Genomic DNA, 25934 nt, shown 5'->3' on the forward strand with positions numbered 1-25934 from the left:
GTTTTGAAGATGTCATGCAGCATGAAATAAATGTGAGCGTTGTTCTTTGAACGTGTACTTGCACAACCCTGCTCAGCTTTATGAAGCTTTTGGGAACCTCTAAACTCTAATATTTTCTGATTTTATGTTTCCATTTGCTAACTGCTGAAACATTGTTAAATTAACAAAATATGACAAAAAAGTACTACATGCATGCTAGGTGGATCTATTTAACAGGACAATTTATAAGAAAGTGCATGAGAGAACCTACTCATAGTGTTGAGTTCAGAACCAGTGGGTGCAGTTGGTGACGCAGTGGGAGTAATGGTGCTTACATCTGGAAAAATATATATATTTATTATTATGCACATAAATAAAATAAGGCAAGTTAAGATTTTCCATTAAACAGACCTTACCTGTACAGTATGCTGAGTTAAATAATGAGCCGATGAGCTCATAGACATAGTAGTTTCCTGGACAGGCTTTTACACGTATGGGGTTGGAATGGAGGCCACAGCAGCCATAGTAATTATTCCCACAGACCTGACGAGTGACCACTCCATCCTCTATCTGAGGGTGAGAACCGTTCATCCACAAAGTGTAGTAAGCCCCACATCTGTATGTAGGAACACAGCTCTCTGCCAACCGAATGTTAATTCCATAATAGAACAGCCGGTACCAGCCGTTCCAGTAAAAGTTACTGTCAGATAGCCACCATGAACCAGTCTCATTATTGGCCCTCCAGGGTTGGTCCAGTGAGATGTAATTGTAGCAGGGGTCAGTGACATTGTCAAAAGCAACTGTATCAATGAAAAAAAGAGTTTGTCAATTTGTAATATATAATAGTTTTACATTTTAGTAGGGCTGGACCCGAATATTCGGGTATTCGGATATTCGTTCGTTGAGTAGGTATTCGGTTTTTAATTTTGGTATTCGGATATTCGTTTTTTTTCTCCTTTCCAGAGTTCCACCTCACTCTAACCACTTCTGTTCTCGAGGGTCCCGTCAGAATATCTTGCGCGCGGGACAGAACTGAACTGTTATTGGCTGGAACGGGAGTTTAATCCAGACGATGCGGGAGCAAATTAATAAATAGTTAACTGTAACTGTAATAATTCTAAAAAAAAAAACCTAAAGAAAACTCTCAACGCGCAGGATGGACCGATACACACACGCACACACCGATGGTGTTTGGACTGGGGTAAGGAAGGGGACCGCACTATTCAGCGCTGCTGTTTTAATAAATATATAAGTAAATTTGAAGCATTAAATGTAGTTTATTTAATTTATATTAGGAACGTGGGGCGGGAGCGGCAGAAATGTGTATGTGGCGGGCGGGCGCGGGATTAAAAGAAGCAATTTTTTTGCGGAGCGGTAACGAGACAGAAACGCGGGAGCGTGGAAGAGTGGGTTTAAAAATCAGTCTCGCGCAGACCTCTATTATACATGATAAAAAAAAATGCAGGCTCTTCGAAACTGATTTATATAATAAAACGTAAGGGGTAATGTGGCAACAGTAGGGGCTAAATCGGTTACAAAAGCCTGGCCTACAAAAATGATGTCTGAACGAATTTCCTCTTATCTAATATAATTTAAAATGGTTTAAAAATATAAAATAATTTCTAAGCAAACGAAATATTTAATATTGAGCTTATAGCCCAAGTGCAAAAATACAAAATCAGTAATAGGGCTATGCCCTGCACAATCCTTAATCCGAAATAGACCAAGTACAATAACGTCATTAACAATGACTTTCCTCTACTCTAATATAATTTAACATGGTTTAAAAATATAAAATAATTTCTAAACAAACGAAATATTTAATATTGAGCTTATAGCCCAAGTGCAAAAATACAAAATCAGTAATATGCCCTGCACAATCCTTTAACCGAAATAGACCGAGTACAGTTTACAATGACTGTCCTCTAATATAATTAACAATGTTTAAGAATATAAAATACTTCCTGAACAAACGTTTTTTTTGTTTGTTTTTTTAAGCAAATAGCCTAAGTGTGAAAACACAAACAGCAATTTACTGGGCTGGCTTGCGCAGCGGAGAAACCGTGCAGCAGCAGCCTCCTAGCCTGCTTACGCAGCGGATAAGCCGCGGTGTGGGGCAGCAGAAATTCCGGGATGAAGACACAAAGAAATCTGGGCTAAAAACACAGAAAAAATATGGGGTGAAAACACAAAAATCCGGGATAAAAACACCAAAAATCCGGGGTGAATATGTCTCGTCGGTCAGAGCAAATTGAACATTTTTCAGTGGATTAAAGGGGCCGTGATTTGCTTTTTTTTTTTTTTTTTTTACCTCTTTTTTTAAAAACGAATATTCGAATATTCGCTTCGAATCAGTGCCGAATATCCGGAGCTCAAAAAACGCTATTCGGGCCAGCCCTACATTTTAGTTGATCTGACTGTTAATCGGACTCCAGAATTTCCCTCTGGGATCAATAAAGTGTCTGTCTGCCTGTCTATCTATCTATCTATCTATCTATCTATCTATCTATCTATCTATCCATCCATCCATCCATCCATCCATCCATCCATCTATCTATGAACCCGGTGTATTTTTCTTAATAGTGCTGTGATTAAGATCTCAGGACTAGTTCAACACAGTTCAACAAAATAAATTTTTAATAGCTGGATTATCCAACTAATTATTGTTTTTAATAAAGATTAGGCCTATCAAACTAACACATTAATTTTTCACAAATTATTAATTGACCAAAAAATAATGTGTGTGAAAAAAAAATTAATTAATATTCTTTTTAAATATATCTATTTGTTTATGTTATCAACTTAAGACTAACTTAAGATTTTATGTTTTACAATTATATACATTATGAAATGTTCAGCTGTGAACTTTGGTGTAAAAGTGAAATGTGAAAATTAAAGCTTCACCTGCACAGTATGAAGGCATTGGAATGGAGAGCTCTGGTTTAACCAGTTTGTAGACGTAGTAATTTCCTGGACAGGCCTTTACCTGGACAGGGTTGGATCTGTAGCTGGAGCTGCACTGGTTATTACTGTAACTGTAGTAGTAGTAGTAGTAGTAGTAATAGCCATTATAGTAGTTGTAGCCATACATGTTGTTGGTGCCATAGACTTCCCGGGTGACGATGCCATCTTCCAGTTGGGGGTGAGGTCCATTGAGCCAGAGTGGGATGTACCCACCACATGTTGTAAAGCTCACACACCACTCAGAGATCTGAGCACTTTTTCCCTGCAGATAAAGCCGATACCAGCCGTTCCAGTCAACAATGGTGTCATCAAATTGCATGTTACCACTAGTGAAGTAGGTGTGTGTATTTCTCCAGTCGTCATTAAGAACGTGATAGTCATAGCAGGGGTCAGTGTTGTAGTTAGATGCAGAGGTTGCTGTGAAAACAAAACAATAATAATCAGTAATCAAATTTCAAAAAAGTAATCTCATTGTTAGGGTTCACAGAGATCAAAGATGTAGATAATAATATGACCACATCCTTGTTTTTACATTCATTGTCCATTTATAAGCTCCACTGATCGTATAGGACACCTTGTAGTTCTATTATTACTGTAGTCCTGTATCTGTTTTTCTGCATACTTTATTATTATTCTGCTTTCACCCTGCTCTTCAGCAGTCAGGTCCAGGGGTCACTGTGTCCCTGAAATTGTTCTTTTTTCCGTATTTTTCTCACTATAAGCTGCACTTACAGTCCTTTCCCAAAAATCATCAGTGTGCCTTATGTATGAATTTTACCACTCAGGTTGTAAGGAGCAGTAATAACACTCTGGTGACACAGAGTACAGCGTTATACAGGAGTTTCAGTTTAGTTTAGTTCTCATTAGCTGCTAACTGTGTTACTAGCCTTTATTATTAGCTCTTTCCCCTGCTGGAAAAACCAGCTCATAACAGCTTGGATTCTAAGATGGTCAAGCTGGTATGTAGCTGGTTTAGCTGGTTGACCATCTTGGACAAGCTGGTTAGAGCTGGTAGAGTTAGGTCAGCTGGTCAGTGGCCGGAAGACCAACTAGGTTAGATGGTAGACCAGTTAGAGCAGCTGGTCGGGGCTGGAAGACCAGCTAGGTTAGATGTTAGACCAGTTAAAGCAGCTGGTTGAGGCTGGAAGACCAGCTAGGTTAGATGGTAGGCCAGTTAGAGCAGCTGGTCGAGCCTGGAAGACCAGCTAGATCAGTGGGTAGACCAGTTAGAGCAGCTGGTCAGTGGGTGGAAGACCAGCTAGGTTAGATGGTAGACCAGTTAGGTCAGCTGGTCAGTGGCTGGAAGACCAGCTAGGTCAACTGGAAGACCAGCTAGATCAGTGGGTAGACCAGTTAGGTCAGCTAGTCGAGGCTGGAAGACCAGCTAGGTTAGATGGTAGGCCAGTTAGAGCAGCTGGTCGAGGCTGGAAGACCAGCTAGATCAGTGGGTAGACCAGTTAGAGCAGCTGGTCGAGGCTGGAAGACCAGCTAGATCAGTGGGTAGACCAGTTAGAGCAGCTGGTCGAGGCTGGAAGACCAGCTAGGTTAGATGGTAGGCCAGTTAGAGCAGCTGGTCGAGGCTGGAAGACCAGCTAGATCAGTGGGTAGACCAGTTAGAGCAGCTGGTCGAGGCTGGAAGACCAGCTAGGTTAGATGGTAGGCCAGTTAGAGCAGCTGGTCAGTGGCTGGAAGATGTTTAATGTCTCTAATGTTTTTCTGTAAGCGACACATAAAAAACTGCATATACTTACTCATTAAAATAATTCTTTATTTTAATACTATAAGTAATAATAACTGTTTCTTAAAACCCTTATATACATATATATTAGGGTTTTTTAAGAAGCAGTTATTATTACTAACCCTAATATATATACAGCTCTGAAAAAAAAGGCTACGTCAAAATGATCAGTTTTTCTGATTTTACTATTTATAACTATACGTTTGAATATGTTTGAGTAAAGTGAACATTGCTATTTTATTCTATAAACTACTGATAACATTTCTCCCAAATTCCAAACAAAATATTGCCATGAACAGCATTTATTAAAAAAAATGAGAAATTACCAAAGTACCAAAAAAACATGTAGAGCTTTCAGATCAGAAGAATCAGAAAGTTCATATTTATTTAGAAACAACAACACTAAAGTTTTAACTCGGTTTTAACTCAGACGCGGTGTGACGTGGTGAGTGACGCAGCTTCCGGCTTACGTACCTGCTTGTTGTTTGTTTAGCTCGTCTCTGCTGCTAGTCTCTGTTTTAGCTATTTTTTTTCTTTTTATACTTTTAACCGTCTTTTTAACCTTCCTAACCCTCTAAAATCCCTCAGGTAGTTTTTATTTTCGTGTTATAATATAAATAAATGTAAATTATAAATTATGTAAATGACAATATTTTTATTTGGAACTAGGGATAAATGTTGTCAGTAGTTTATAGAATAAAATAAAATTGTTCATTTTATTCAAACATGTATACATTTAGCTATAAATAGTAAAATCTGAAAATGTATGAGTTGAGTTAAAGCGTTTGTTTTAACTGCTAAAGCTGTAGGCTAGCAGGCGGAAGCTAGCAGCGATTAGCATCTGCGATTAGCAATAGCGATCAGGTTAAATGTGTAAATATTTCATGTTCAAGTGTAAAATATGGCTGTTTGTAGGCTTAGCTAACAGTAAATTGCCCCAAACTTAAATATACATTTTAGTCTGGGGCTTGTAAAAGCTTTACTGATACTGTGTTTTTGTTTTACTATTATTTCATGCTGTGCTTGTTTGGTGGTGAGGGCTAACAGTGCTACTCTGTAAACACTCTGTTTTATCAGCTGTAGACACAGAAGAAATGTCTTGTTCCATTCGTGCTTACAATAAAGTAAACATTTCATGCTAAAAGAGACAAATTGATGATGGTTGTAATTATTTTAATGTGCTTTTTACTTTCTGATGGAAAAAGTAGCTTTCATGCAGGTGGATTTTCCACTATTTATGTAGTACATAACAGTCTACTGTAGATTTGTAAAACAAATTACATTAAATTATATTATATATATATATATATATATATATATATATATATATATATATATATAGTATATTAATTCTTAACCCTGGTCCAGTCACACTTTTAATTCAGTAACTACTATGAATTGTAGTTGATTATTAATTATTTAGTTGTAGATTGGTGTTGTAAATGTTACAAGAGTTAAAACTGTACCCACTTTTAAACTCTTTCACTAAGTGTTTTAATTGTGTTCATAGACACCTCTGAAGAAACAGAAGAGGTACTGGCTACAGGAAAAAGCAGCAATTTTATCATTTCTTTATTCTTAACATTATATTAAATTAGATGTTCTGACCAGCTACAAACCAGTTGCCAGATACAGACCAGCTACAAGCTGGTTTTAGATGTTTTGACCAGCTATACACCAGTTACCAGCTATACACCAGTTACCAGCTATACACCAGTTGCCAGATACAGACCAGCTACAAGCTGGTTTTAGATGTTCTGACCAGCTATACACCAGTTACCAGCTAGAAACCAGTTACCAGGTACAGACCAGCTACAAGCTGGTTTTATATGTTCTGACCAGCTGTACACCAGTTACTGGGTACAGACCAGCTACAAGCTGGTTTTAGATGTTCTGACCAGCTATACACCAGTTACCAGCAAGAAACCAGTTACCAGGTGCAAACCAGCTACAAGCTGGTTTTAAAGGTTCTGACCAGCTATACACCAGTTACCAGCTAGAAACCAGTTACCAGGTACAGACCAGCTACAAGCTGGTTTTAGATGTTCTGACCAGCTATACACCAGTTACCAGCTAGAAACCAGTTGCCGCTCAGAGGAGAGTATTTAGACTGTAGCCTGCTGTTAACCCCGGCTAGCACAGCTGGAGCAGCAATAGCATTACCTCCTAATCGTTAGCTCTTTCGCCTTCAAAGGTGAGTATATTGGACTAAAGCTGCTGCTAACACCGGCTAGCACTGCTGGAGCATTATTAGCATTAGCTTCTAAGCGTGCTAAGCACTAGCTCTTTGGCTGTTCAGAGGGGATTATATTGGACTGTAGCCTGTGCATTTAGCGCGTTAATATAAGCTACGTGGGACGAAACGCTAGCTGATATCACCCTGAGTTACTGGAACTCTCAGGGTTCCTCAGTGTAGCACTGTCAGGCAGCATTTACTAGCACTAGTGGTTAGCCACTAATGCTAATGCTGTTGCACCCAGCTTTAGTGGAAATCTGGAAATCTAAGCTTACTGTAAATAAATGGAAGCACTTTACTCGCCTAAATAAGCAAATCTCAGGAGAGAAATATATGTAGATTAATATCCAGCGCTAATTTAACTTTTTTTTTGCAAACATTTTTTAAAACACAGTTTTATTTGTTAATTAGCTATATTGTGATTATCATCCCATAGCTTTACATAAAATAAATATAGCATTAAAAACAGACACCTACGTTGCATACCATTTTCTTGAGCCTGACCTGTATATATATTTAGATTAACATCAGCACTAATTTGACAGATTAGTTTACTGAGCTTAGCTTTTAGTTACCCCCACCACCACCTAACAGCGAGACCTGCTGAATTAAAAAAAAAACCTGACGACACACCTGTTTCTTACTAGTGTAAAATAAAGTGTCTTTTGTATGAAAATAGACCAGAAAGTATACATACAGAAGATATGATAAATCTTTACTATTGCACCAACAAGCATCTTAACCTGTCCTTATGCCAAACTGCATCAGCAAACGTCTTCACGAGTCCTTATGCCAGCCTGTACCAGCACAAGCCACCTCCTGTACTTATGCCAGCCTGTACCAGCACAAGCCACCTCCTGTACTTATGCCAGCCTGTACCAGCACAAGCCACCTCCTGTACTTATGCCAGCCTGTACCAGCACAAGCCACCTCCTGTACTTATGCCAGCCTGTACCAGCACAAGCCACCTCCTGTACTTATGCCAGCCTGTACCAGCACAAGCCACCTCCTGTACTTATGCCAGCCTGTACCAGCACAAGCCACCTCCTGTCCTTATGCCTGCCTGCACCAGAACATGCCTCCCACTGTCCCTATGCCAGCCTGCACCAGCACATGCCTCCCACTGTCCTTATGCCAGCCTGCACCAGAGCATGCCTCCCACTGTCCTTATGCCAGCCTGCACCAGAGCATGCCTCCCACTGTCCTTATGCCAGCCTGCACCAGCACATGCTTCCCACTGTCCTTATGCCAGCCTGCACCAGAGCATGCCTCCCACAGTCTTTATGCCAGCCTGCACCAGAGCATGCCTCCCACTGCCCTTATGCCAGATTGTAACAGCAAGAGCCTCCTCCTGTCCTTATGTCATACCAGCACATGCCTCCCTCTGTCCTTTTGCTAGAAGTAGGTGACATAATATTGTAACTGTCATTACTGAGCCCGTGCCCAATTTAAAGTTTGAATGTTAAAACTGAGCTTTTTAAAAACATGTTCGGGCTGTTTAAATGAGTGAAATCTGTTCAGAATTAATTAACATTGCAACACTGAATAAGATATATTATTTAATAAAAATGTTTATTAGGAACAGATCTCTAAAAGATTAAAACACAAACCATGATCCACAGGCCTAAACATCAGTAAATTAGGCTACAAAAAATATTTCTGAATGACTTTCCTCTAATATAATTTAACATGGTTTAAGAATGTAAAATTCTTTCTAAACAAGCTTATAGCCTTTAACCCTTAAGTGCAAAAGCACAAAAATATAGTATTACTATTAGCAGCTACACACAGCGCTGCAATGCATAAGGAGCTCACGTGTGCACAGTGCCAGAGCTGCGTAATTATAACATTCTAATTTGTATAATATTATAACATTTTTTTAAAACACAGTTTGATTTGTTAATTAGCTATATTGTGATTATCACACCATATTTTTATATAAAATAAAAATAGCATTAAAACAGACACCTACATCGCAGACCATTTTCTTGAGCCCGACCTGACCCGGTTTAAGGAAAGTGGTGGGAAATCCTGGCACGAGTTTGGGTCGGGCAGAGAATCTAAGCTGTAACTGGCATGGGCTGGCAAGTGTAGTGATCGAGAATGTTACTGTGCACTGATGCTGCTGCATTTGCTTACTGCTTATAATTGATTGGTTTGAGTAGTTATAGGTATTAGTTATAGGTCACATTTTGTATGTGTTTGATCAGGACTAGGAGTCTGCCATGTTGTATTGTGCGCAATAATATTGTAAATTGTATTGTTAAGTCAAAAATACTCAGAAATATGGTGATATTGTCTTAGGGCCATATGGGCCATCAACAATGTACACCCTTTTGCTGTTTGTAGCTAAAGGACAATTCACACTCATTTCCCCATATTTTTTTTTTTTACTAGAGACAGATAACATCTGTCCAGCATCATTGATTTTACTTAGTGTATTATTAGTATCATGACATGTTAGATCATTCAAATTCTGTTACAATGGAAATTGTAATAAAAAGTGCAATAATATAAAGAAACAAATTTAATATTGATTTTGTTGCAGTAATATATTTTTGTATTATTATTATTATTATTATTATTTGTGATTAAATGTGTTGTCATACATTTTGAAAATCGGTATCGCAAAAATATACAGAAATATCATGATACTAATTTAGGGCCATTTCACCCACCCCTACCTTACTCCAGCATGTACCAACAAGACCCTCCACCTGTTCTTATGCTACCACTTTTATTTGCATATCGCAAAATAAAAACATCCCATAACCTAAAAAACATAAACCTATAACCTAAATACATATTACCAATATAAAATAATTTTAATTACAACAGAGGCAGAGCTTCTTATTCTTCTGTAAACAAATTTAAAAGATCAAAACAAAAGTGCTTAAGCCAGAAAAAAGAATACAAGAAGCCTTCATAAACATAAAAGGAACATGATATCCCCATCAAATTAACAAACCTATAGGCCTTATCAACTATACATAACTTAACAACATAAGCTACAGAAGCGCTTCAGATAGAATAAGGAAAATATTCGATGTAGTGTAGATAATGTAGATAATTAGGGGTGGGTGATATGGCACGATATTTCAGAATATAAAATTGTTCATGATAATCAAACCGGTTGGCGATATTATTGTGTACGATATCATATGTGTCACCTATGACCCTGGTGTTGCTCCTCCTCGCCTCATGAGGTCGCACTCGCCTCAGTATTAGCGCTTTACTCACCTGTTGCCTGTTTGTAATCACTACCTGTATATATACTCACCACTCCTAACGCTCTATGCGACGTCTTGTCTAAGTTCTACTTGCAATTCGAAGCGTTTTCTCTGTCTCAGCTATTCTGGTATTCTGACTTTTTGCTATCGTTTTTTGGACTCTGTTTTTGGATCTCCCTTGCCTGTTTTGTTGTATTCGGATTTACTCTCTGCTATTAAACCTGCATTTGGATCCTACTTACGTGGTCTTGTGTAACATAAGACGTCGCCAGGATGGACCCAGCAGGTTTGGAGCTGCGGATTGCCAGCCAGGAACAGAAAATGGAAGAATTGGTCCAGCTTGTTCAGGGTTTGGTGCAGCGTGTGAGCCCCTCCGCTGCTGAAGCTGCTGCTGCACCTGAACAGGTCGCTGACGCCGGTGCCCCTGCCAATCCTTCCTCCTCAGTCTTTATTGCTGTTCCTGAACGTTATGACGGCTCTCCGGGTACATGTAAGAGCTTTTTAATGCAATGTACTTCATATATTAATCACAATGCGGCTCAGTTCCGTCAAGAGACTGATAAGATTCATTTTGTAATTTCACTGCTCACCGGTAAAGCCAAGGAGTGGGCTACGGCTCTATGGTCTGCCAATAGCGAGATCTTACTTTCAGAGACGCACTTTTTAGCTCAGTTTAAAGCTGTATTTGACCACCCTGCAGCCGGAAAAGAGGTGGGTTTACAAATTTGCGAACTAAAACAGGGCACCTGTTCTGCGGCAAGTTACTCCCTCGACTTCCGCACACTTGCTGCAGGCAGCGGATGGAGTGAGCCAGCGCTGAAAACCATGTTTCAGCGGGGATTACGGGAAGATCTACAAGCAGAGTTAGTATTCAGGGCTCAAGACCTGTCACTAAATCAGCTTATCGACGCTGCTATTTCACTGGACAACCTTCTCCGCGGGAAAAGGAAACTCAGAGAGCCCCGACCACTCCCCAGTGTTCCTGGCCCCACCCCCTTTGGGGAAACTGAACCTATGCAGCTGGGAAGAGCCCGTTTGATTCCAGAGGAGAAACAGCGCCGCCGCAGAGAGGGGTTATGTTTACACTGTGGCCAGATTGGTCATATCTGCTCTTCCTGTCCTGTTCGTCCTGGGGTTTCCAGGACGGCAGAGGTAAGCGTGTCTCAATTCTCAGTTTCTTTAATGCACATGTCTATCTCTGTACAAATTACCATTGCCTCTGAGAAATATTCTCTGTCAGCCCTTCTAGATTCTGGGGCTGCTGACAACTTCATGGATGCCAACCTGGCTCACCAACTCCAGATACCCTTGCTTCCTATGGACTCCCAACTCAAGGTCAAGGCTCTGGATGGTCGTCCTTTGGGCACCGGAGCCATAACTCAAAGAACTCCTGAACTCTCTCTCCAGGTTGGGCTTTTTCACCATGAACAATTGTCATTTCTAATCTTAGAATCCCCTGATCACCCTATCATTTTGGGCTATACCTGGCTTGCCCAGCACGACCCCCTGATCTCCTGGAAGCAAAGAGAAATACTGAAGTGGAGTAATTACTGCCAAGACCATTGTTTAACCATACCGTGTCGGACCACTTCCATCGAAAGCCCTGATGTGACCAATATTGTTTCCATCCCCAAATGTTATCATGACCTTATGGAAGTATTTAGCAAGAAAAGGGCCACACAACTACCACCCCATAGACCAGGAGACTGTTCCATTGACTTGCTACCCAATACTATCCCCCCTCGTAGCCGGGTCTATCCATTGTCTGAACCTGAAAATCTAGCCTTAGAAAAATATATAGACGAGGCTCTAGCTAACGGTCATATTCGCCCCTCTACATCCCCCTGTGCAGCTGGATTCTTTTTTGTTGAAAAGAAAGATGCCGGCTTACGCCCTTGCATTGATTACCGAGGTCTTAATGCTATTTCTGTAAAGAACCCTTACCCCCTACCTCTTGTACCATCAGCTCTTGAAAAATTGCGGAATGCCCAATGGTTCACCAAATTAGACCTTAGAAGCGCATACAACCTCATTCGCATCAAAGAAGGAGATGAATGGAAAACTGCTTTTGTGACCACTAGGGGCCACTATGAGTACTTAGTCATGCCATATGGGTTGTCCTGCTCCCCCTCTGTGTTTCAAGCATTCGTCAACGAAGTCCTCAGAGACATGCTAGACAGATGGGTCATAGTTTTTATGGATGATATTTTGATCTATTCATCCTCCCTTTCAGAACATATTCGCCAGGTCAGGGCTGTGTTAAAGAGACTCCTAGACAACCAGCTCTATGTCAAATCAGAGAAGTGCGACTTCCATGTCCAAGAACTTTCTTTTCTGGGTTATAACATTCGACCCGGGGGTGTTAGCATGAACTCAGACAAAGTCGAAGCTGTAGTTAAATGGCCTAAGCCCAAAACTATCCGGGAGCTGCAATGTTTTCTTGGATTTGCTAATTTCTACCGTCGCTTCATTAGAGGATTCAGTTCCATTGCTGCACCTCTCACCTCACTACTCAAGGGTAAGAAGAGAACCATTGAATGGACCACTGCTGCTGAACTAGCATTTCAAACATTGAAAGAAAGGTTTACCACAGCTCCCATCCTCACACACCCTGACCCTGAACTGCCATTTGAGGTGGAGGTTGATGCTTCTGACACGGGGGTAGGGGCCGTCCTATCCCAAAGAACTGGAACACCACCCAAGTTACGCCCATGTGCCTATTTTTCCCGTAAGTTAAACCCAGCAGAAAAGAACTATGACATTGGTAATCGGGAACTCCTGGCAATGAAGTATGCCTTAGAAGAGTGGAGACACTGGTTGGAGGGAGCCAGACACCCCTTTCTTGTTTTCACTGATCATCGCAACCTGGAATATATCAGGTCTGCCAAACGGTTAAATTCCGGACAAGCTCGTTGGTCCTTGTTTTTTAACCGTTTTAACTTCTCTGTCACCTTTAGGCCTGGATCCAAGAATGGGAAGGCCGATGCTCTGTCACGCATGTTTCCTGATATCAAGAGCACCCACCATGATAAACCTGAACCAATCCTTCCTCCCTCCTGTGTTATAGCCCCTGTCACTTGGGATCTGGACAGTGAGATCCTACTGGAATGTGCTGCAGATCCCAGCCCTGCTGATTGTCCTGTAGGTAAGACCTACGTACCTGCTACTATGTGTAATCGTGTACTGAGTATTGTACATTCCTCTCCGAGTTCAGGACATCCGGGCATGCAGCGCACTGTGGAGCTATTACATCGCAAATATTGGTGGCCTACGTCTGTGGAGGATGCTCATCGTTTTGTGCAGAATTGTGAGGTATGTGCACAAACCAAATCTACTCGTTCACCCCCCACTGGATTGCTAGTCCCCCTAGAGATACCCAAACGCCCATGGTCTCACCTAGGTGTGGACTTTATCACTGATCTGCCTCCAACTAATGGGTACACTACCATTTTAGTTATTATTGACAGGTTCTCCAAAGCATGTCGTGTCATCCCTTTAAAGAAGCTGCCCACAGCCTGGGAAATGGCAGAAACACTTTTCGAGAATGTCTTCAGATTTTATGGACTGCCAGATGATATCGTATCGGACCGAGGTCCCCAATTCACATCTCATGTGTGGCGTGCTTTCTGCAAAATCCTGAACATCAACATTAGTCTCAGTTCTGGATACCACCCCCAATCTAACGGCCAAGTGGAGAGACTCAACCAAGAACTTGGGCGATTTTTGCGCTCTTATTGCCTCCGTAATCAACATGATTGGAGTTCTTACATCACATGGGCCGAGTATGCACAGAACTCTCTAACTAGCTCTTCCACAGGACTAACCCCTTTCCAATGTGTTCTAGGGTACCAGCCTCCTTTTTTCCCTTTAGACACAGAACCCAGCCAAGTGCCTGCTGTGGATGAATGGAGGAACAGAAGTATGCAGACGTGGGAGGAGGCACACGTTCGTCTTCGAAGAGCCATCCACCGCATGAAAATTCAAGCTGATCGGAGAAGAAGGGCGGCACCTGACTTCACAGTTGGTCAGATGGTCTGGCTGTCCACTCGGGACCTGAGACTCAAACTACCCTCCAAGAAGTTAAGTCCGAGATTTATAGGTCCTTTCAGAATCATTCGACAAATCACTCCAGTCTCCTACCGCTTAGACTTACCTGCTCATTACCGTATTGCTCCCACATTCCATGTCTCTCTCCTCAAACCCTTTTGTTCTTCTGATCCCCAGACTCCAGGGTCCATGGCAGAACCTCCCTCTCCACTGGACATTGACGGGGCCCCAGCGTACTCTGTTCGCGCTTTGTTGGACTCTAAGCGTCAAGGAGGACGTTTGCTCTACCTTGTGGACTGGGAGGGCTACGGACCAGAGGAACGATCTTGGGTCCCGGTGCACGATATCCTCGACCACTCCCTTATCGATGAATTTCACCGGGAACATCCTGACCGTCCGGCTCCCCGTCCTCGTGGTCGTCCACGACGTACAGTAGGGAGGTTGGCTGGGGCCAACCGTCAAGGGGGGGGTAATGTCACCTATGACCCTGGTGTTGCTCCTCCTCGCCTCATGAGGTCGCACTCGCCTCAGTATTAGCGCTTTACTCACCTGTTGCCTGTTTGTAATCACTACCTGTATATATACTCACCACTCCTAACGCTCTATGCGACGTCTTGTCTAAGTTCTACTTGCAATTCGAAGCGTTTTCTCTGTCTCAGCTATTCTGGTATTCTGACTTTTTGCTATCGTTTTTTGGACTCTGTTTTTGGATCTCCCTTGCCTGTTTTGTTGTATTTGGATTTACTCTCTGCTATTAAACCTGCATTTGGATCCTACTTACGTGGTCTTGTGTAACAATATGGCACAGCCCTAGTCTGTAGTAATTGCATTTGCACACTATGTGCCCCACTCTGCCATTTTTACTTTTAACACCACCTGCCACTGTCTCATCAGAGGCATGCCCAGATGCCCATGGAGTTTATCCATGCACTTGAAGTTCATACACATTACTGAGTAAAATTATGAGTTACTGTGAAGAAATTTGATAAAGCTTTGATTTTAGTGTTTTCCTGGGTTGTTCCATGAGTTAATTATTTTGGTTTTCATTGACTGTCATGTTGTTTTGGTTTTGACTAAGTAGAAAATGTATTCGTAAAAAGTTCCTCAAAGTTCTTTAATCAAGAATCAATATGTGATTTAAGTATTCCCTTACTTTTTTTTACTAATGTGAACATTGGGCACAACATCTGAACATCGGGGCTGTATTAGTTTATGTTATGAAGCATCTAGCAAGTAATACTAAGCAATATATTTTTTCTTTTTTCTTTAGTGTATCCTAGAGATGGAAAGGTGCTTTGTGTCGACATTTGATGTAAAAAGTGGCAAATAAATACATTTGCATTGAATTACATTAACAGGGTATTCTCAGTGTGTGTATGCAGGACACGTACTTGGGGTTAGACTCAATTCTGTTCCTGAAGTCGGAGTTATGCTGCCAATGTCTAAAAAAAAAACACACACACATTTAAAAAAAGCTAAATTAAGGATCTCAAATATTGAACAGAATCCTACTCAAAAACCTATAAAACTGAATAGTACCTGTACAGTAGGCCATATTGCAGTATTCAGTGCTAACAAGCTCATAGACGAAGTAATTTCCTGGACATGCTTTTACTCGAATTGGAGTGGATCTAAAGTAACAGCAGTCATATCCTGCATTTCCACAGACCTGGCGAGTGACGACTCCATCCTCCATTTGAGGGTGAGGACCATTGAGCCATAGACTGTGATAAGTGCCACATTTGTTCACATCAACACAGCTCTCCGGCATATGGATGTTCATCCCATAATAGAACAGCCGGTACCAGCCGTTCCAGTCAAAGTTTCTGTCACAGATGCTCAATCCAGTCTCATTACTGGCTCTCCAGGGTTGATCCAGTGAGATATAGTTGTGGCACGGATCATAACTGAGGCTGTTAAAAGCAACTGACAAAGAAAAAAAAAAAACATGTAAATTCATAAGATTGCATTTTTCTGTCTGGTAGTTTTTATAGCAAAATGAAACTGAATGACTGATAATGTTATGATGTACAGTGATATTTATTGTGTAAATATATACATTTTTAAGTCTAGCCTGTAAGTGATGCAGAAGATTTACCTGCACAGTATGTTGGCATTGGGAGTGATACGTCTGGTTTTGTGAGTTTATAGACGTAGTAACCTCCTGGACAGGCCTTCACTTGGACTGAGTGGGATCTGCTAAAAGTGCACAGTGAACCATAGTTCCAGGAGTTGTGGGATCTGTAAATTTCGCGGGTGACAATGCCATCTTCTAGCCGTGGATGAGAACCGTTGAGCCACAGTGGAGTGTTACCTCCACATCTTGTATAGTATTCTTGACACCAGTTAGTGTCAGCAATTTGTGCACTTTTGCCCTCAATGTACAGTCTGTACCAACCCTTCCATTCAGCAATAGTGTCATCATGACCCACGTAGTAATAGTTATGAATGCGTGCATTTCTCCAGTAGTCGTCAACAATGCTGTAGGTACTACAGGGGTCAAAACTCTGATCGGCAGGACTGGAAACTGTGAAAAACAAGATTTCTGTGAGTAAGATTTTACAGCTACATTCCACAGAAACTATACAAGCAGGGGTGTTTTTAAACTAGTATAATACAGTAATATGGATATTTTTCAAGCCTCAACTTTACAAATTAAATTTTTCACTGAACCCTAAGGGTGGCAGAGTCTGGGTGCATTTCCTAATTTTAGGAACACAATTTGTTTTGTCTCCAAAACAGGTTTTAAGCCTGCTTAAACAGGTTTTAAGTAGAACTTTGTTGACAATTCATCTGTGCTGAAAAGGCCCCAGATAAAACTAGAACTATAAATTTCAATATACATTGCCCATGTCAGTGTCATAAATGTGAATCAATGTCAATGACTGTACATAAAGTAACTGTATATAAATAAATATATATATTTATTTATATACAACTCTGAAATCATAGCTTTAGGGCTTGCTTTTCCCTTTATTTAGGCTATTAAATCAAAATAAATTAACTTCCATGTAAAAGTAATACATTAGTACTACATCATGTAATACTACTGCATCTGCTATATTGCAACTGGGTAGGTGAACTTGAACCATGAAAGCTTGACATGGTAAAACACTCATCTCTTGTTTTGTCCTTTTGTTTCTTATTCCTCTGGATGTCTGCCTCATTTGCCTGTGGAAGACCTTATGTGAACTTCGGCAATAAAGGCCCGCAAGCGTGAAACATCTGGCCTGTGAGTTTGTTTGAATTATAATGAACATTAATGAAAAAATAAAATGCTTCTCTGGCGAAATTTAGTTTACACGCGTCCCCTGTCTCTCCGTCGCGCTCGGCATGATTTTAGTTTCCACCTGCTCCTGTTTTTCCGCCCATTCTCAGGCTACCTATCTCTTTATAAGGCTTTTTTTCCAAGTTGAATCTCAATTCACTAGCCGGGGCTACCTGGAACACAAGCGCCGGCTTTCAGAACGCCAATCGTGTCACTCTTTTTCCAATGCAGCTTTCATTTCTCTCCATTCAGCTCATGGCACAGCGTCCATTTCTTACCCATGAAATCTACTCCTCGTTTATACCGTGTATTTCGTACTAATCAAAAGCCCTGGTGTGTCTCCATTTCTCGCCAATCAAATCGCAGTGCTTGCCCGACGCTCTATCCATTTTCAACCAATTACATGTTTCTCCACTGCGAGCCTTCCATTTTGGGCCAATCAAAATCCACACTATCTTAAAGCGTGGCTTAAAAAGACAGAAAAGGGAATAGAAATGCCATAGCACCTAAGCACCATGTATATAGTTGTACTGTATATAGTTTGTGAAATGTGTGTTTTTATTAGTATTTTTTGTTGTTGCTGAAGATTTATCTCATAGTCTCATCTCATGTTACTTAAATATTTTTTATGCATTTAGAAAGTCAGTAAATTGATAATTCCCATAATTCTTCTAAACAATATATGTTGCTGACCTCTCACTGCAGTCCAGTTATCACTGTTTGTTTGATGCCATCAGTACTGCCTTATTACATTTATTGAAGGATTGAAAAGAAACACAATTCATAACAGTGTATAAGTATTGGATGTTAACTGTAGAGTAAAATAAGCTGGGCTCTGTTGAGGATCTTATATTCTATATGCTAATGCTACATGCTATCTTACTTTAATAATCAAGTTAATCATATATTTTATTTTACTTTTCTATCTTACTTTTAATAATCAAGTTAATCATATATTTTATTTTACTTTTCTATTTTACGTTTAATAATCAAGTTAATCATATATTCTATCTTACTTTTATAATTAAGTTAATCATATATTCATTCTTCTGCAGGCTATTTTCTATAATCAAGTTAATCAAAATATATATCCATTCCACTTAATTAGCTAAAATATTTATATCCACTTCAAAGCTAAAGATATTTAATCCTGCTTTTAAGGCCACTCTAAGGCCAGAGAGTTCAGCCAGAGTTGCTTTCGCAAACCAGCTAAGACCAGTTGCTCCACAGCGGTTAAAAAACAGAAGTTCTTGCTCCCTGAGAAGATGGTAGCTGTTTATCTACAGGTAGCAGGTGAGGTTCGGCTCAACAAACACAATGACAATGAAAAAAGCAGACTCTGTGCATATGTTCTGGAAGCACGTATACATGACTATGCAGAATTTATAGCTTCATATAAAAATAGGAGTCAGATCAAGGAGGGGTCAGAATTTCACTGGGGTATGCTGAACGCTGTCTGACTGTAAATTCTCCTGTGCTTGTCAATAAACCTGTGAGTGTTTGAACTTCACTTCTGATCTCAAGAGTCTTCATTCTTCACAATCAACGAACACACAAGGACTGACTTTGTGATAAAGAACACCAGTCCGACAGCTCCTAACGATTAACAATTGTTAAGTGTTTTATAATGCTTTTGTTGGTAAAATTAATTACACACATTTTGAGTGTGAATTCAAATGAATTCCTTTGAAATTCAAATAATAATTTAAGTCTCGTTAGTAAAAAAAAATACATGTTATAAAAAAACACCTTCAAGTATATAAAATATTGTGGTATCTGTTTTACTATCAGTGTTGGGCACGTTACTTTGAAAAAGTAATTAGTTATAGTTACTCGTTACTTCTCCAAAAAAGTAACTGAGTTACTAACGGAGTTACTCCACTATAAAAGTAATTAGTTACCAGTAAAAGTAACTATCGCGTTACTTTTTATTATTCGCCCGTCAAAAAAAGGAAATCAATTATGCATTTACTATTATTATTAGAAAAATAACAAAAAATAACAAACGAAAATAAACCCAAAATGTTGACAAAAATATAATCTAACGAATTTCAAAAAAATAAAACGAAATTCTCCACACAACCAAAGAAAATTACTAAAACTTGTAATACTGAAAAAAGCGGAAAAACGCGTCTGGGGATGAAATTTAACAAACCAAGCCACACTCAAAAGAAATATGTATATATAAAACAAAATAATGGACAAAAACAACAATTTAATGCCCGTTAAAATGGTATTAATATAACAGCTTCACCAAAAGAGAATAGAGCTTAGATCGTGCCCAAAAAATCCGACCCAGCCGGAGCCCGTGCACATTCTGCCCAAGCCCGAACCATAAACTGTCATTATGAGCCTGACCCGATCCGCCCCATAAACTGTCTGTTTTCGGGCTGATTGAATGAGCGAAATATAATCAGAATTATGTTAATTAACACTGTAACATAGAAGCATAGAACTATTATTTAATTTAAATGATTTTTAAGAACAGCTACACACAATGCTGCAAGTCAAACGCGGAGGCGTTCACGTGCGCCCAGAGCTACGTGATTACATTTTTCATTTTTATTATAGTTTAATTTTATTTTGTTTTTATTTTTTCTGTTCATTTTAGGGTGGGCTTGCTAGCGCGAGCGCTTTACACAAGAACTAACGGACCACGAGTGCCGCGCGCTCGGCACAACAACTCCCGCTGTACAACTCCGCTGTACAACAGCGCTTATAAATAAATTAAACACAAAAATGAGGGTATTCTATCAGTAATTTCAGTTCGTTTTAGTTAGTTTTATAAACACAAAATACAGTTCGAGATAGTTATGTTTTTCCTTTTAATTACCGTTTTTAGATTCAGTTAACACAAATGTTTTTCACTTTCAATTTTCGCTATTTCGTTCGCTTTAGTGAACAATAATAATTGGTTACTTAGCAACATTGTGATTATCACACCAGAGCTTTATATAAAATAAAAATAGGAGCCTGATTTCGGGTCGGTCCTCAGGTCAGGTGGGATTCGGGCAGAGAATCTAAGCTCTAAAATAGAAAGCAGCAGCACCACAAAAACCGGAGCAGCTAAAAAGAGCTTAACGTCCTTAATTCGGAACTTGGGTTGTCCACGGCAATCACTGAATTAATTAGAGCAGCAAATCGTCACAATTGTGCCTCACTTCACCACGCCAAACCACAGGCACAGCGGCCAGAAGCTCAAGTTCACCGGACAGAGGAGGGGTTAACCAGGGCAAAGCGAAATAAAAAAAAAAAGTTCATAGAGCTGCTAAAGTAACGTGCAGTAACGGGGTGTCGGAAATGGTAACGGCGTTATAGTTACAGTCATAGTAATTAGTTAGATTACTCGTTACTGAAAAAAAGTAACGCCGTTAGTAACGCCGTTAGTTTTAACGCCGTTACTCCCAACACTGTTTACTATATAAACTATTTTGGCATACATGTTATACTAAAATATAAAATAAAAAAGTGGTTCACTTGTTATACTATGTAAAATATTGTGGTATACTTGTTATACTACATCAAATATTGTGTTATACCTGTTATACTATATAAAACACTGTAGTATACTTGGTATAATATATAAAACACTGTGGTATAGTTAGTATACTATATAGAATACTGTGGTATACATGTTATACTATGTAAAATATTGTGGTATATATGTTATACTATATAGAATACTGTGGTATACCTGTTATACTATATAAAACACTGTGGTATACTTGGTATAATATATACACTTTTGTGGTATACCTGTTATACTATATAAAACACTGTGGTATACTTGGTATAATATATACACTTTTGTGGTATACCTGTTATACTATATAAAACACTGTGGTATACTTGGTATACTATATACACTATTGTTGTATACCTGTTATACTATATAAAACACTGTGGTATACGTGTTATACTATATAACATTTTGTGATAAGCCTTTTATAGTATATAAAGTGTATTTTTTTCACATAACTAAGAAAATTTACAGGAAATTAAGATTAGTGTATAGAAAAGCATTTATTTAAATGCCTCTAAGTTTCAGTAGATTTTAGTTACATTTAAAATCTTAGATGTTGTACTTTTCATAGCACACTGGGATTTGAACTTGCAACCTTTGTATCTTCCCCGATCTTCCCTTTAGCTCAAAAAATGCCAATAAAAGAAGAAACATATTCAACAAAATAAACACTGCAGTTCTTTAAAAGATCCAGAAACATTTAATTTTTCAGTTTTTGCCCCAATAGTTAACTTTTCTTTTTCTCGCTTTTTTTCCTTTTCCCTTCTTCCCCCTTCTTCCCTTCTATTGTTCCCCAGCTTCGGGGCAACGGGTATCATAATGAACCTCAACTCTGGCAACTCTGGTTCGATCCCCGGTTCACCTGCTTCATTTTCCAAAAACTGATTTTTTTTTGTGGTCCGCCGCGTAATGGCTTGGAAAATGTCTGGCCCACAGCCAAAACTATTTGCCGACCCCTGTTCTAAAACATCAGTGAGGGGAAAAAAATCCCTGGTAAGTTTTATGACCAAGCTCAGCCTACACAGTGAATGGATGAAAATGCATGTGGAAACTTACTCATGTTTGTGTTGAGGTTTGTGGCTGGAGTTGGGGTTGGGTTTGGAGCTATAGTGCTGACATCTGGAAAAAGATATTTCCAATTACAATACACTCGATATAGATAGACAGAATCATGAATAAAATTATTATTATTATAACTACTCCTACTACTCCTACTACTACTACTACTACTACTACTACTACTAATAATAATAATAATAATAATAATAAGAAGAAGAAGAAGAAGAAGAAATACATAAATAAAATCTATTTTAAATGTTGTACCTGTGCAGTAAGCCATGTTGCAGTAGGGTGGTCTGATGAGCTTGTACACGTAGTAGTCTCCTGGACATGCTTTTACTTGTATTGAGATTGAACTGAAGAAACAGCAGTCATATCCTGCATTTGCACAAACCTGTCGTCTGACCACACCATCCTCAATCTGAGGGTGAGCACCATTGAGCCACAGAGTGTAATAAGACCCACATTTGTTCACATCAACACAGCTCTCTGCCAAACGGATGTTCATTCCATAATAGAACAACCTGTACCAGCCGTGAAAGAAGAAGTTACTGTCACAGATGTCCAATCCAGTCTCATTATCGGCTCTCCAGGGTTGGTCCAGAGAGGTGTAGGTCTTGCACGGATCAGAAGAGAGAGTATTCGATGTTGCTGTTAAACAAAATACATTAGAAAAATGCATTATATGATAAATGTCACTCATTTACCACAATTTCACAATAAAAATAATAATAAAGATTAAAAAAGCAAAACTGCAATATAAAGATAAAATTGAGAGACAGTTTTGTTCAGGCAATGCTAGACAGGCATGGTCAGGTTTGGACCAGCTGATGGGTAGGAATGGCAGAAATGTTCATTGTGGAGCACATCATTTTGCAGAGTCCATTAGTTTTAAAGGATCATAATACTTTTTTATAGTAGTAGTTTTTTTTAATACAGCTGATTTTAAACTGCAATGCGAGAGGGTCACTGGTAGCATCCCATCTTATTCACCAATTAGATTGACAGAGAAGGACCTGGTCCTGATGGCCTGGGTGGGAGGGTAATGAGGGAATGTATCCATCAGTTGAATCGAGTCCTTACACAGTTTTTTCAGCGTTTGTTAGGTAAGGGCATTGTTCCAGGTTTTAATGATTTTCGACCAGTAGCACTGACATCCATTCTGTGTAGTGGGTTGTTAAAAAGCACCTAATGTTTTACATTGCAAGTAAACTTTACCCATTCCAGTTTTCATAGAGTCACAGGGGTAGTGAGGATCCCATTCTCAGATTATGGGATAAGATTAGTTGTCATCTACAACAGCCAAAAGCTTATGCCAGAGTGCTTTTTGTCAATTTTACAGCTGCATTTAATACAATAAAAAGATTAAAGATTTTCTGTCAGGTCGTCCTCAAAGAGTGAATATTAGTTGAATGATTTCAGAATGGGCAGTGGTGAAGTGTTCTTTCTCCTGTATTGTTTTATACTAATAGTTTTAGGATTTGCGAGACTTTTCTCTGTTTATTTAAATATGCAGATGATATGGCACTCCTTGGACTAATGAATGGAAAGGATGGGTGTACAGTGGAGCAATACCTGAAGCATGTTGATGTTCTTCAGGACTGGTGTCAGTGTAGTAATTTCGAGATCAATAACGGGAAGACGAAGGAGATTATTTTTAGTATTAGAGGGCAGACTGGTTTGCATTTATTAGACTTTGTTCAAATCTCAAGTATTGTGGTGTAATTTATTATTTAGAAAGAGCAGAATTGACTGAAGTATTGATTAAAGAATATTAATTGTGTAGGCCCCTTAGGACTAATATTTACTTATATTTCTTTTAATAATTACTTTCATTGTGCCGTAAAAGAACAATTTAGAAACAAGTGAATTGTAACATTAGGTCATTTTGCAGAATTTGTGCACCCATTGTTACATTTTAAATTCACTCAATAAAAAATATATACCATATAAGAGAGGGTATTCCTGTAAAAAAGGAAAGATTTCATATTAATATCTAGAAAAGTGTTTTCATTTAGACTGTATTATAAGAGTTTTATTTGAAGGAAAGTCCACAGATCATCTATTTGTAGTCTGTAAGTGGTTCACAGATTAAAATTTTTTAGTAACTAAACTCTTGTAAACCTGTCTTAAAATGTAATATGTTTTTTTATATATTTATTTTTTATAAATATATTTATTCCGATTTTACCGAAGAATGCACTACATACAACATTCTAACATGATGAAATTAGAAAAGGTTAATAAAAAAACAAAAACACAAACATAACTAACAGACAATAAACAAACACCAAAACACAGCAGTGGTGGGCATTCATCAGAGTGATAATGCTGTTGCATCGCTATTATACAGGTAATGGGTCAGTCTAAGAGGTGGCTCTTTGAAAAGAATGACGGGAGCCGGCTCCTGAGAGTGAGGCGATTATTATTATTATTTTTTTTTTACAGCACGTGATTTGTGTGTCTCCGCTGAGCAAGGGGAGTGCTTTTTTTAGCGCTGGATAAACACCATTTATTAGTTACAGTTACACAGTGTGAATCTCATTCCGTTATAAAGTAATTATATATAAAGTGTAATTACCGGTTACCATGCTGTCAAACTTGTTTTTATATATTTAGACTTTTAGTCAAAGTTTCAAGATGATACATTTAAACTACAATAGAAGACAGCGTAAAAATATTCATTATGGAATAAAAGAGAAATATTAACAGGCCAGGCCAGTAAAAGCTCATCATAAATTCATACAGTTTTTATGAATTTCTTATTCTTAGCAATTCTAAAGGATTACAAAAGTGAAGTAAAGTCCAGCCATTGTTTTTGTATTTCATAATATATTGTAGTATAAATAAAGCCATATAAATAACACATATTTCATATAATGTAGGTTCTTAAACTAGTAATTCATTTTACACATAATTAGGTAATAAATTGATTTAAGCAACCAAAAAATCTAAAGAGCCGCTTGGGAGCCGAAAGAGCTCTTCTTAGTGAGCTGAGCCAAAAGATCCTGCTCCCTAGAATTCCCATCATTAGAAGACAATCCCATGATTCATTTCACCAGCTCAGAGTTTCAGTGCTCAGATTTTGGCAGATGGAGTTTCGGTACAAATGTAAATAATTTTATTTTGTATTTCCACTCACTGATGCATGTGTTTATCGAACTAGTACATTTTACACTGTATTAAGTTGTTTTCCAGTGTTGTTTTCGCCTGTACTTTATTTAACCCTCTCATGCATGAATTATAAAAAATTCAGTCAGGATTTTTTTACTACGTGTTTTTATACATCCTTAGGGATGTAAAACAAGTTTTGAAAAAAAAAAAGTTTTTATCTTTATTCAGTAAAGAAATATTTATCTGTCCACTCAAATGTACTTCATGCATTTTTTATTGTAAAAAAAAAATCATCAATGTAATAACTTGGTAGTTATATAGGCATATTTGTAATTTAGTTATACAGTTGTAATGTGACATTCTGTTGAAATGGTGGTTCCTCTAAACTGAGGAGGATAGTGTGACACAAGTAACAGTCTCTGAACTGCGGAACCTTGTATATTCTTGACTGTAACTGGTATTTATCATACTGTATTCTTGGCAAGTCTCTGAACTGTTAAGTCTCTAAATTGAACATATCATCTCATAGTATCTGATAGCATGTGTCATATTTTCTGTCAAATCATGCTTGTTGCTCATTTCTGAGACTATTTTCTATGATAGTTGCCAAAGCATCCAGGGCATAAAGCTACAAGACACTGCATGCAGATGTAATTGGTTCTTCGTGTGCATGCTGCATCTTGGCATCTGCTGGCATTTTTTGTTTCCTTGAGCTGGGGCCAGTGGTTTCCATGGGCATACCGGATCTCGGGGGGGGCCTTAGACACTGCTCTCCG

The 25934-nt window shown here is 38.9% G+C and overlaps 1 protein-coding gene across 1 annotated transcript in view; it reads right to left on the bottom strand.

Annotated features, from left to right (window-relative positions):
* The window catches only part of LOC103029580 (alpha-tectorin-like), a 172082-nt gene that overhangs the window by 132134 nt on the left and 14014 nt on the right, over positions 1-25934 (bottom strand). Inside the window, exons 3-10 of the mRNA XM_049476096.1 lie at positions 22309-22695; positions 22042-22104; positions 16293-16721; positions 15734-16120; positions 15586-15636; positions 2884-3360; positions 396-779; positions 251-316 (exon numbers count right to left, since the gene is read on the bottom strand). Coding sequence (XP_049332053.1) covers positions 251-316; positions 396-779; positions 2884-3360; positions 15586-15636; positions 15734-16120; positions 16293-16721; positions 22042-22104; positions 22309-22695 — 2244 coding nt within the window. The remainder of the gene's footprint in view (positions 1-250; positions 317-395; positions 780-2883; positions 3361-15585; positions 15637-15733; positions 16121-16292; positions 16722-22041; positions 22105-22308; positions 22696-25934) is intronic.

This window comes from Astyanax mexicanus, chromosome 3, assembly GCF_023375975.1.
Source record: "Astyanax mexicanus isolate ESR-SI-001 chromosome 3, AstMex3_surface, whole genome shotgun sequence".
Classification (NCBI taxonomy): domain Eukaryota; kingdom Metazoa; phylum Chordata; class Actinopteri; order Characiformes; family Acestrorhamphidae; genus Astyanax; species Astyanax mexicanus.